Below are 12,694 nucleotides of genomic sequence, written 5' to 3'. Positions count from 1 at the left end.
GGTGGCTGTGTAGAGCCCTAGGAGAACACAGGACACTTTAGTCCCAGGAATATTGTGGTCAAGCCTGGGCCTGCCCAGGAGGGGTTAAGGATTCCTGACGGGAGGGAGACAGGAGGCTTGGTAGACAGTGCTGCTTGAAATGTCAGGGGCAGGTTTAATCTGCTGCAGGGTCTCCCTGCATGCCTATAAATGAGTTTCACCCTTCCCTTCAGGCTGCCTAGCGGCATTCTCACACTCATTAGTGCCACTAACGACATTCTCCTGCCTTTCATGTGGTCAGGAGGCCCCTCCTCAGCCTGATAAAAGGCAGGGGCACTACCAGGTCTCAATGTGAGACCTTGTCCTCCAGTCCTGCATCCCCAGAGCAGTTCCACACAGCAGAGACATGGCAGTCAGTTCTTACCTCCTCAGTTCTGGCTGTGGGGTCAGGAACTTCAGCTCCTCCTCTGCCTTGGTGCCCAAGCTGGGAGCACACAGCCGAGTCAGTGCAGCGGCCTACCATGGGGGCAGTCCTGGGGGGCCAGGCCACAGGCACCTCAGGAGCTTCAGCAGCAGGAGCCTGTGCACTGTGGGGTCCCCCCGGATTGCAGGAAGTTACAGATGGCCTCTGCACAGTGGGAGCAGCAGTTTTGTTTACCGAGCGGGGGGCCTTTGCGGGCCCACACCCCCCTGCATCACCACAGTCTCCGTCAATGAGAGCCTGCTCACGCCCCTCAACCTGGAGATCGACCCCAATGCCCAGTGCGTGAAGCATGAGGAGAAGGAACAGATCAAGTGTCTCAACAGCAAGTTTGCAGCCTTCATCGACAAGGTGGGTGTCCTGGAGCACTCTGTGCGTGATCGGGGCGCGCTCATGTGGTCCTCCCTAGGGTTCCAGCCTAAGAACAGGCAAGAGACTTGGAGCCCATGACGGCTGCGGCTCTGACTCTCTTGCTGCCAGCCACCTGTACCGTGCAGAACACAGCTGAACTCCAGTCTTGGCTTGCAAATGTTGCCACGGGACTCCAGTATAACTGTGGACGTGAAGCCACCACACAGAACAGGAGGGCTTTTTGCTGCTCTTTACACATGCAGTGAGTTGCACATGTGTCTGTGACCCCGACTTCCAGATCTCAGCTGCCACACACAGGAAGGTATAAGAGCTACACAGTTGTCACAGAGAAGATGCTGTCACATGACATGCAGCGCAGAGCCGGGACCAAGAAGGGCTAGGCTCCTTCCCCCTATCCCCTTCTGGGGACATCCTGAGAGAGTCAATGAATCCTCAGGACTTCTGCCCAAGGCATCCTCTGCCCCTGCTTACTCAGGACCCGAGAGACACAGAGCCCCTTGGCATCCTTTTTTCGCCTGCCGGCTCAACTCTCTTTCTCTTTCTCTTTTCCTTCCCCCTTGCTCCCTCCCTTCCTCTCCCCCACTCCTTCCCTTCCTTTTTTCTTGGTCATCCAAGAAGACCCCCTAGTCTTCAGCTCCACAACCATAATTTTAATAGCAAGACCCTTCGCTAGAAACATTACACACTCGTAGGTCCCAAGGACTAGAAAGCAGACACCTTTGAGGAGTCATCGCTTGGTCTTCCGCAAATAGTTCATTCTGTAGAATGAATACAAGGCTGTAAACTGTGTGCTTTTTCTGGGAGGGGTAATGGGTGCCAGGGAAATCACTTCAGGTATGATTATGACCTTTGACAAGTCACAGGTTGCTTCAGGGCAGGGGCCAAGCCAAAGGGCAGGGAGCTGCCGGGGAACTGGCACCCTCCACAGGCTTCCCCTGAGTCTTTTCCCCTTCTCACTCCCATGGCAGGTGCGCTTCCTGGAGCAGCAGAACAAGCTGCTGGAGACCAAGTGGCAGTTCTACCAGAACCGCAAGTGCCGTGAGAGCAACGTGGAGCCGCTGTTCAGTGGCTACATCGAGACCCTGAGGAGGGAGACTCTGTGTTCGGAGGCTGACAGCGGGAGGCTGGCTGCGGAGCTCAACCGTGTGCAGGAGGCCATGGAGGGCTACAAGAAGAGGTTAACATAACTGGGCTCGGGCAGTTACAGGGAGTCGGGGAGGCCATGCCACCGTCCAGGAGGTGGGGAGTGGGGATGCTGCTGGGGGGTCAGAGTCAGCCATCACCTAGCGCTGCTGCTGTCTAGCCCAGCTCCTAGTCCCCCAGACCCATTCTAAGGCTCAGGGAAAGTCTGGAGAGAAGCACTCCCAGTACAAGAGGAGCACAATCTGCTCTTGAGGTCACAGAGTGACGGGGTGGAGGGGAAGACCAAGAGAAGAGGTGGCCCAAGGCCACCAGGGTGAAGAGCAGGTGGGGCAATCATCGTCAGTGGGAGTGGGCAGGGAAAGGCTCTGGGGGAGGCATCCCGAGACCCTCTGATGCCCTTCAAAGCATCCGAGGAATGTGGCTTATTAGTCACTCTGCAATAAACCACCAAGCTCTCTTTTTGCGGGGCTCCACAGCTCAATGTCAGTGTAAATCCTTTGTTTTAGTCTTACGTGTCTAACAGTCAAAGCTCACTGGGTCATTGTGAATTTGCCCCTCTCTCCTTTGAGGATATGGACAGAGTGGAAGATGATTTTACTGAACTGCTGCTGCTGCATGGTTCTAGGGATGAAACGCAAGCCTCCCACATACATAGCAAATGCTGTACTACTGAATATTGTTAGCCTTATGAAAGGAGATTTGATATCAGTTTGTCCTGGTTGTGCTAACCTTGACTCTCCTGGAATCAGGTGTTGGAAGACCAGCTTTTACAATCTCAAGAGCTACAGCAGGGGACTTTTCTCCCTATTGGAGTGCCCCAGACACTCACACACCTTTCAACAGGCAGGTGGCCAGGTCTAGCTCTCAGCTGGGCATGCGAGGGCTGGTAATTACAGAGCTGAGAGTTAACTGCAGCCCAGGTTACCCTGTAAGGAAGAAGTCACGGGACCCATGCTCTGAGGGCTGAGTTCTCCCATGTTAGCTGGGTCCATGCTGGTCCAGGAGGCAGTGTCACAGGTGGGGTAAGGGGCAGGCTGGTGGAGAGGGCTAGGGAAATGCTCTGGACTGGGCTTATTTTAGGAATTCAAGTCCTAGGGTATTAGGTGGGTGAGGGATTGATGTTAGGGAAAGGCTGCAGGGGAGCCATCTTAATATTTCGGAGAATGTCATGGTTTGTGTAATGTTAAGAGCTGGAGGGCTCTGGAAGGGACTTCCTCGCTTTCACTCATCCTGTCTCTGGCTTTGCTCATTGTGCAGGCTCACAGAGGTTCAGTGACTTATCTTAGATGTTGTTGTGATACCAGTTCAAGCTGGGACCAGAGTCCAGTGTCCTTTTCATAGGCATCCGTGGCTGGAAAATGTAAACCCAAAGAGGACAAGCTCCTGTCTCCCTCCCCCTCCTCATGTTTCTCTCCTCCTCGTTCTGCCCCAAACCAAACCTCGCCCAGACCAATGAAAGCCAACTTACATACACCCACAGCACTTCAGGAAGGACATGGTCAGGCAATCATTAATAGTATTCAAGAACTTTCAAACTCCTTTCTTGTAAGGTCTACCAAGATCAGAGAGCTGCTGCAGGAGCCAATGAAGTCTTCATTGGAGGCTGTGAGGAGGTGAAGCATTGAGTGACAGCTCACATTTCACATTCAGCACATGGTTGACTGTTCACAAGCCCGCCTTGACTTTCAGGAAGCGAAATGAAAATGGCGGAATGATCAGTCAGAAGGTACCCAGCCTTTCAGAAATGAAATAACTGCTCTTCCGAGGAATGCTAACATACAAACAAAACCAATTTTAGGGGCTCAGGCCTGTTCATGTCTGGATTTAAAGGAGTTGAGTCTATGCTGATGGCAGAGGGAGAGGAGGATGTAAAAAACAAAATTAGAATTTTTTCACACCACAAGGCATTCCAAGGTGGTTGTGCGCATCAGTTTCAGGAAATCCCTCCTGGAAGCCCAGAGGAGTTATATTAGTTACCCTTCTGCTTCTGTAAAAACATCTTGACCAGAAGTGACTCGTGGAAGAGAGAATTTATTTTGGCTTATGGTTCCAGAGGATAAGAGTCCATCATGGCGGGGGAAGCCTGGCAGCAAGTGTAGGCATGTTGACCAGAGCAGGAAGTGGACACCCCACACACACCCTTCTGCAAGTGTGACGCAGAGAGAGGGAGCTGGAAGAGGGGTGAGACTATCTGACCTCGAAATCCACTCCAGCAAGGCTCTCCCGCTTAAACTTCTCTCCACAGCACCACAACTGGAACCAGGTGTTCAGATACTGGGATCTGGGGTGGGGAGACATTTCTCATTTCAACCACTACAGGAGTATTTCAACGCTGTCAGAGGAAAGACGTTTTCCTCCGACCAATCCACCTTGAGAGACATTTTGTTAGTGACTCATGTTCCTTCCTCCCTGAAACAATGACGTGTTCTGCATGCTAGCCACAGAGTTTAAAAGTAAACAAATCCCACATCTTATAAAACTCGATAGAAATAGAATTCCAAATTGTGCGCTCACCAGAAGCACAGTGTTGTAAAACACGCATACTTCCCTTGGCGCCTCCAGCTCCTTCGGCTTTCTGTGCTCTGTTTTGGAATCCCCGTTTTTTCCTCAGGGTTATTCCCACCCTTGCCAGCCTCAGCTTCCCCCTTCTCGCCTTTGGGAACCTTCTCTCCCATCTTTTCTGGGCCTTTTAGGCCTGGGCTCTGACTTTGGAGGAGCAGGTTTAGCAGAGAACCTTGCAGGCCTCTGTCTCCAGTCACTTTGGTTTTCTCTCCATTTGCGCCCTCAGGCTTTCTCTTGGGCATGACCGGGATGTTGTGATGCAATGATGTGCTGCTCTGGTTAGTCTGGGGTTGTTATCAATCATTTCTTCACACTTTCCTCAAGCCTCTTTCTTGAAGGCACTGACCTAGTTTGCTGACTGTCGCTGTGATAAATACTCTGACCAAAAACAAGGGGGGGGGGGGAGAGGGTTTGTTTGAACTTGTAGGTTACAGTCCATTGTCAAAGAAAGGCAAGACAGGAGATTGAAGCAGAAACCATGGAGGAAAGTCGTTTACTTGGTTGCTTCCAGGCTACCTTGGACCCAGGACCATGCATCCAGGGATGGCACTGCCCAGGGTGATCTCCCCCCCATCAATTAACAATCAAGAAAACACCCCCCTCCCCAGACATGTCCATGGGACAATTTGACGGAGGCAATGCCTTAGCTGAGGTTCCCCCTTCTCAGGTGTCTCTACTTAGGTCAAGATGTCAAAAACTGACCAGCACAGGGCCACACAGAGAGTAAGGACGACCAAGGAGGTTTGCTGCTCGGGCTGTAGCCGGCCAACCTTCCCTGTGCCCTCTCCCCAGGTATGAGGAAGAACTGGCCCTCAGGGGCGTGGCTGAGAATGAGTTTGTGGTACTGAAGAAGGTGAGTGGCCTCCTGCGGAGTGAGACTGAAGTCACAGGTACTGAGGACTGGAGCCAGTGCCTGGTCATGTTCCCGTGACCGGTGGTGGGTGGAAGGCTCTCTCATCGACTGGATGGTTAACTCTCAGGAGCCATTGTGGCCCCCACGCAGCAACCTAGACTAGTCCAGCGGGGAGTTTCGGGATCTCAAGCGACCGCTGGGCTTTCTGTCAGCAGTTACGGCTGACTGACGTTCATGCTGGCCTTTCCTGTGGGCGTGGCTCCTACCACCATCCCAAACACGAGTTGTTTGGAGCTTCGCTTGTTAGTGATTTTCTAAGTGTGGCTGTCAGTCAATGCTACAAAAGAGGGTGGGGATAAGGAAAGCCAGGATAAAGCTGCCTGTGATCTCTAGTTTTGTTTCAGCCAGGTGAGCAGAAATGTGAGCTTGCGCTCTTCAGTGCTTACCGGCCCCTCTATCTGGAACCGTAGAGTGGAGCTCTATAGCTTGGCCTCAGGCAGGAGAGGCAGTTATTTAGGCTCTGCTGCCTGTCACACTCTTGTGCTCTCTGGGCTGCTTGGCTGAGAAGCTGCTGCTGACTCTGGCTCGGGGCTGTAAACCTTGGTTTCCTTCCGGCAAGCCCCGGGTGTTGAAGTACATGTATGAGAGACGCCGCTCTACTTCCTTTCCCAAGTAACCGGTCTCCCTGCCTGTCAACCAGGGGAGAAATGTCAGTGGTAGACACTGAAGAGGGGCCCTGGAGGTGAAGACACATAGCCTGCTGGCCAGGGGCAGGCTAGAGACAGAGAGGTGACTAGGAGATGGCCTCTCGGCCACGGCAGAGGGCAGAGACTCAGTGCCTGGCGAAGCACATGCCCCCCCCACTCTCTCCCATCCCTCTCACCAGGACACAGACGGTGCCTACCTGCACAAGGCAGAGCTAGAGGCCAACACAGAGTCACTGAGAGAGGAGACGACCTTCCTGCGGTCCCTGTACAAGGAGGTAACAGAGTTTCCCCACAGAGTTTTCTTCACTGGGGCCCTGTCCTGGTGTCAGGGCTTTGGGGGGTAGTATTGCCTTCCTTACTCTGCTTACATTTCATTTCTCCTCTGTGACCAAAGGGGATTTTTCTCACTAGGGCTCCTTTTCAAATCAGAAGTGAGCCATACCCCTCTTTTAGGGCGATTCGGGAGACTAAGGTAGTCCGGTTCCGCTCAGCATGGTGTAAAGTGGAGATTGACCATGAGTGCACAAATCTGGGTAATGTGATAACACAACCGGAGGACCTGGGCTCTAACTCTGGCTCCTGTCTGCTGGGTCACGTTTGCACTCATGGCTCCTGCCAATCTGGGCAGTTCTGGCCCTGAATATAGTTGTCCTGCAGACATACTCATCTGCCTTACTGAGCCAGGTGATGGTGGAATTCTCTACTCACCGCCGTGGACCATGGCCCTAACTCCAACCTTTTCCTCTAAAAGCTGTATGTTTTCAGTGTCCCGCGTCACTAGTAGTTTTGAGTTCTTCCCAAGGTTTCAGAGTTGGCACTGCTGTTGGACTTGCCATCAGAGGCAGTATTGAGGCTGACGCCACGGGTTGTGTCTCCTGCAGGAAATCACCTACCTCCAGTCCCAGATCTCGGAAACCTCAGTGGTGGTGAAGATGGACAACAGCCGGGAGCTCGACATGGACACGGTCGTGGCTGAGATCAAGGCTCAGTATGATGATATCGCCAGCCGCAGCCGGGCAGAGGCTGAGTCCTGGTACCAGACCCAGGTATGAAGAGGGCTATGCTGTCCCACTGAACCAAGGGGCTTAGCCCTGAGTCTGGCACCCACGTGGGCTGGGCACACATGCATTCCAGAGACCCCCCCCCCCCCCAGGCAGAGTGGGCAGGGAGGTGGGAGCCCAGAATCAGGGCTGGGCAGTCGGACTCTGCTCTGGCGTCCCACCATCCCCTCCAGCCGGTGTTTGCTCGTTTGCCTCGAAATCACAGTGTGAAGAGATGAGGATCACGGTGACCCAGCAAGGTGAGAATCTTCGCAAAGGCAAGGAAGAGGTCAGTGAGCTGAACTGCATCATCCAGAGGCTGAGCTGTGAGGTGGAGAGCGCCAAGCAGCAGGTCAGGAGGCCAAGACAGCCGGGGCTCCTGCTACTTCAGAGCTGGGCTTTGCGTTCTTCCTGTCTACGGGGATGGCTGCCCCCTCTGGTGTGGCTTAGGTTTCACCTGTGACAACACTCCTGTGGTGTCCCAGCACATTCTGTGGTCACTTTCTAGTTCTGTGGATCTGATGGGTGCCCACTGCCATAGAATTATCGATGCTTCATTTCCCTGGTGGACCAGTGATGTGGTCTGTCTGCTTGTATTCTTACTCAACATTTGACTGTCCTCGTCTGGGTTTTTCATCTGCCCCATTTTTTCTACTGAGATTCTTGTCTTTTCCTTAGGGATCTGTAGCTTTGCCTTGTCACTCCAGTCACCTGTAACTCTTTGGTTTCCCACATTGCCATGCATTGGTCTTCTCTCGGCCTGCCTCTGTCTGCTTGCTTTGATGACGTCTGCTACTGAACAGAAATCTCCAGCGGCCAAATCTTGAAGGCGGCCAAGTCTGTTGGCTCTTCCTTCAAGGGCCTTTGCAGGGGAGCTCTGTGGCATTAGAGATGTCCTCTGGTTTTTTTTTTTTTTTTCCCAGCTATTAGATTTACAGCTCTGTCTCTCACCCTTAGGTCATTAGTCCATTTGAGCTGTAATTTTTGAACATACAGAGAAGAGGTTTCTAGTTTAATTTTCCTGCATAAAATAAGAAAAAGACTATGTAACCTCTGGCTTGTGATGCTCTAATGCTGACTTTGCACACATTCCTGACTCAGTTTCCACTCTCTCCTTTGGTGCAGCTGTTTTCAACCACGATGCAAAAATGTATCACAGGCAACTTATTACTCATAACAGAGGAACCAAAGAAATGTGGGAACGGGCCCACCGTAGCACGGCTCCTTTGCATTGGGGTGCACTGTCTTCGGGGAGGAAGTGGGAAATACTGCCAGTGAATGTCTTATTAGGAACTGTTACAAATGGGCCCTTCCTTCAGTATGCTGGACTCTGTGGGTCACAGGTTCAGATCCCACCCCACACAGCAGCCCCCGCCCCCGGAATCTGTGCTTGGCCCCTCCCAGTGGAAAACCTAGACAAGTCACGACCTCTCTGAGTCTCAGTTTCTTCATCCACAGAGTGGAGACTATAGTGCATGTTTTGACAAGCCTGTAGAGTAAGCCTGAAGGTAAATAACATAGCGTCTGTGAAAGTGCCTTGTAAATGGACCTTGGCACACAGACATATGGTAATGTTACTAATTATTACCAGGGCGATTCCAGTGTTAACGTTCTTTCCCTCTTCTGGTTCGCATGTGAAATCAAATGGACTTTATAATAAAGTGGTACCCAAAGAATGGAGGAAAAGAGGTGGAGACATGGTGATACCCACCTGTAACCCCAGCACACTGCCTGCCAAGTGCTGGGATTAAAGGTGTGCACCACCACACCGCTAAGGGTGGCCATTTAAATGGCAGGGAATAGTGTGACCAAGGTCATTGACAACCTACCAGGAATCCTCATTGGCTGTACCCTCTCGACTCCTCTCCTCTGTCCCCAGCGCCATAAGCTAGAGGCCACCATAATTGAGGCAGAGCAGCAGGGAGAGGCCGCCCTCACCGATGCCCGCTGCAAGCTGGCTGAGCTGGAGGCTGCCCTGCAGAAGGCCAAGCAGGACATGGCCTGCCTGCTCAAGGAGTACCAGGAGGTGATGAACTCCAAGCTGGGGCTGGATGTGGAGATCGCCACCTACAGGCGCCTCCTGGAGGGCGAGGAGAGCCGGTGAGGACAGGGCTCTGGGGTGTGAGTAGGGGTGTCCCTTTGGGTCTTCATTCAGGGACACAGCAGTGCCTGGGTGGGACAGAATCCTCCAAGTAGAGGAGGTTCAAAAGGGGATGATGTCACTCATTTTACAGATGGGGAAACTGAGTCCCAGAGAGGGTGGGAGAGGCTTGCTCAGGTCCCATCCTGCTTGGCTAAGCTAAAGGACATGAGCAGACCGCAAAACCAGTGGGAGTCGTCTCTGACCACTGATCTCTCCTCTCCCCTCAGGTTGTGTAAAGGCCTGGACTCAGTCAACATCTGTAAGTTGGATGTGTGGGCATATGGCTCCCGTGGGTGTCCGTAGTCTATTAGGTTACATCTAACTGGGAACTGAGCCTCCTTCCATGGAGTACTGGGTGAGAGAGAACAGACTTGAAGTCTCTGAGAAGTGATAGGTGATGGCACCAAGTATTTGCCCTGTACCTGTCTAAAATATCTATGAAGCTTAAGTCAATGAATGTGGTAACATCCGAGCCCCCACCCTCATACAATTAGTTCTGCAAACTAGCTTGAGCTTTCTGTTTCTCACAGATGGTTCCTTGTGGGCCATTATATGGAGAAATAATAGACTTAGGCATACCAGGGTCTGCAGGAAGCTGGGAACTCCTGGACTTTAGGATTCCACTGTTCAGGCAGCCGCTACGTAGGTGCCCTCTTCTGACCCAGCTGCCCCTCACCCTTCCCACAGCTGTATTTCTAGATGATTCCTCCAGCTCTTCCCAACAGTTTTTGCTAATTTGTTGCATGAACACCTCTCCACATTGGTCCAAGCAGAATGAAACATCCGAATTGGCTGAGCACGCTCCCCTGAGGAGGGGGGCAGCAGCAGATTGCAGTTTGCTGAGGTTTTAAAAGATCCATGCCCCGGGATGTCAGCGTACCAATAGAGTTCATAATCTTGGGTTACCCAACTTCAGTTAGGAAGAGGTTTCTGACCGCGTGTCTCTCTCCACAGGTGTGAGCCATTCCAAGGGCAATGTCCTGGTCTGTGGGGACCTGGCTTCCCCCATCTCTCGTGGCCCAGAGGACATGGCCATCAACAGTGGTGCTCACTGCTCCTCCTCTGTAGTGGGGCCTTGCTCCAGTACGAGACTGGTGCAGTTTTCATAGACAGGCCTGGGATTCTGGACTCTTGTGTCCAGGGGCTGGGGTGGGTAGGAAGGATCACCGTTTCTCTCACAGACCAAATGTCAGTTTAGAAACTTTCCCCTTCAGGGGCCTAGAAGTAGCTCTCTAGTTTTCTTCTTGTTGGAGATATTATTCACTGTTTGCAGTTAAGTCCTGGGCCAGGTCGGGGCTAGGTAGAGAGGCATATGGCATGTGGGAGCATCTTTGGGCTTTGCTCTCGGATGAGAGGGGCCGCAGATGTTGCACTGAGGAGGCAGAGCTGCATTGGGGATGAAGGGAAGCCGTTTGCTTTATCTGAGAGACACGACTCTGTGCCTGGAGACCCAGTTATCCAGACCGGAAACCCCAGTTATCCAGACACCAAGGTGAAAAGTCTGGCTGTGGAGAACCAGTGAGACCCATGTATGGTTGGGGTGGTGCTGCATTTGGATGAGACCCATGTTACTCCTTTACTACACTGGATTAAATGGTGGTGTAATAGGCTTTCTCCTGCTGACTGGATGCTCACCTCCTTCACTGCTTTCCTCCGGACCCAGAGCTCGGCTTGTTTTATGTTCCTTGGGTATGGTGTGTTCCCCGTGGGGTATTTATCTCACACACAGATCACTGGGTCTCTGGAGTGTGAGTCTGTAGTTCAAGGAACCATTTCAGGAACCCGCATTTAAACACGACTCTGGGAGATTCCTCTGCCAGTCAGCGAGAGGGCTGCTGCTTGGTGCAGGCGGAGGCGAGGGTGGGGTTGGGCACCTCTGCCTATGCGGGAGACTTTCTTTTCGATTCTCAGAGCATCCGATTAATTAGTCTCAGAGCCCGGCCTGGGGCATGCAGCAGGGCAAGATGGGGGCAAAGGCCAGAAAGAGAGGAAAATGAAAGCCTGGGTTGAATTAAGTCTCCACCCAGCTTCTGACACAACATGTGTATACTTCATTTATTTCTCTGAAAAACAACGTTAGTGTCCCATTTTACAGGCATGGAAACCAAGGCCCTAAGAAGTGACTGTCCTAAAACCACACGGCTGGCTCAGGATGCAGAATCAGATCTAGAGAATGCCAGTATCAGTTAACTCCCCATGACATTCCCTAGTTGTTTGGGCTCAACATTCTGGCTTGTCTGATGCTCCCAGACAGGGCTCTGTCTAGTCCTGCTGAACTAGTTGTTGGCATTTCAGTTAAGAAATGGAAGGTGGCATGGAGTCTCCTCCAGCATCTGAAGTATGGCCTCTGCTCTCCAGGACCCTGGGGTGATTTTAGAATAGGCAGTTAAGACAGGTCCCTGTGTGGGGACCCAGGTCTCAGAGATCTGTTGGAGTTATTTTGCCAATGGCTTAGACAGAAGTCACCAATTCCTGAACTGACAGTCTGTTTTAGTTTGGGTTTGATTGTTGTAATAAAACACCGACCAAAATATCGCCAACAAAAAGACATTTTGCTTGAGATTATAGATTTGTTCTTAAGACATAGCAAAGCCTTTGGACAGTTCTCCCTGTCCTTCTGATGCCTGCAGATGTGCCCCCCACAGCCTCAGAGGTCGGCCATTGGAGGGAAGTTCACATTTTCCCTCTGAAGGTTCAGACTGAGTCTGCCAAGACAGACTGATAGACAAGACAGACAGACAGACAGACAGACAGACAGACAGACAGACAGGAGAAACGCTGATCAATTCATTCATGTGCACACATTCATGGGAGCCACGCAGGGAATATGGGACTCAAAAAGAAGAAAGCGAGCCAGATGGCTGACCCTGGCAACATTCCGAGCAGTGGCAGAAATTGAGCTAAGTCTCCTGGGGGTGGATAGCAGTGACTTACGGGAGGGGAAAGGGAGAGATGGTCTTTAAGCAGTCCCCTCCCCCTCCCCCTGTAGAGCAGATCAAGTCTGACAGGAGTTTGCCCAAGTTTAGTGGGTTTTTCCCCTCTTCTTTGATGTTTAATATTCTCAACTTATTTGATAAGATTCTTAAGGAATTACATTTATTGTTGAAGAAATTTCCCCAGCCAGGCAAGGAAAGAAAAAGCACAATGAGATAGCAGGGCAGGATGGACCCTGGGAAAGGGGTTCATAACAAGCTGGCTGCCCCTGAGCCGGCGGTACACCACAGGAGAGGGCGCTGTTCCTTTGGGATGGGACAGTGATGGTGATGGCAGCTGTGCTTCTGTGCTGCTGGTGGGAATGGTGACGGCAGCAGTGGTGCCGGTGGTGCTGGCGGTGGTTATGGTGCTGGTGGTGACTGGCGGTGGTTATGGTGCTGGTGACTGGTGGTAGTCATGGTGCTGGTGGTGACTGGCGGT

General features: G+C 52.1%; 1 protein-coding gene across 1 annotated transcript; it reads left to right on the top strand.

Moving 5' to 3' along the window:
- The first annotated feature begins 277 nt into the window (after positions 1-277).
- LOC114696544 (keratin, type II cuticular Hb5-like) lies at positions 278-10,906 on the top strand. The gene is made up of 9 exons (XM_028874340.2): positions 278-811; positions 1,801-2,009; positions 5,330-5,390; positions 6,277-6,372; positions 6,979-7,143; positions 7,364-7,489; positions 9,017-9,237; positions 9,508-9,539; positions 10,235-10,906. Exons 1-9 carry the CDS (start codon positions 386-388, stop codon positions 10,387-10,389), a joined length of 1,491 nt encoding a protein of 496 aa, XP_028730173.2. The 5' UTR covers positions 278-385; the 3' UTR covers positions 10,390-10,906.
- Positions 10,907-12,694: the final 1,788 nt, after the last annotated feature.

This window comes from Peromyscus leucopus, chromosome 20 (assembly GCF_004664715.2).
Source record: "Peromyscus leucopus breed LL Stock chromosome 20, UCI_PerLeu_2.1, whole genome shotgun sequence".
NCBI lineage: Eukaryota > Metazoa > Chordata > Mammalia > Rodentia > Cricetidae > Peromyscus > Peromyscus leucopus.
The sequence above is the reverse complement of the archived record's forward strand: the minus strand, read 5'-3'. Positions and strand labels throughout refer to the sequence as shown.

Excerpts from the sequence above, each read along its gene's own strand:
- LOC114696544 (XM_028874340.2), top strand. The coding sequence starts at position 386 with ATGGCAGTCAGTTCTTACCTCCTCAGTTCTGGCTGTGGGGTCAGGAAC. Across the intron at positions 812-1,800 it reads TTGCAGCCTTCATCGACAAG|GTGCGCTTCCTGGAGCAGCA; the intron begins GTGGGTGTCCTG and ends CTCCCATGGCAG. Across the intron at positions 9,238-9,507 it reads CTGGAGGGCGAGGAGAGCCG|GTTGTGTAAAGGCCTGGACT; the intron begins GTGAGGACAGGG and ends CTCTCCCCTCAG.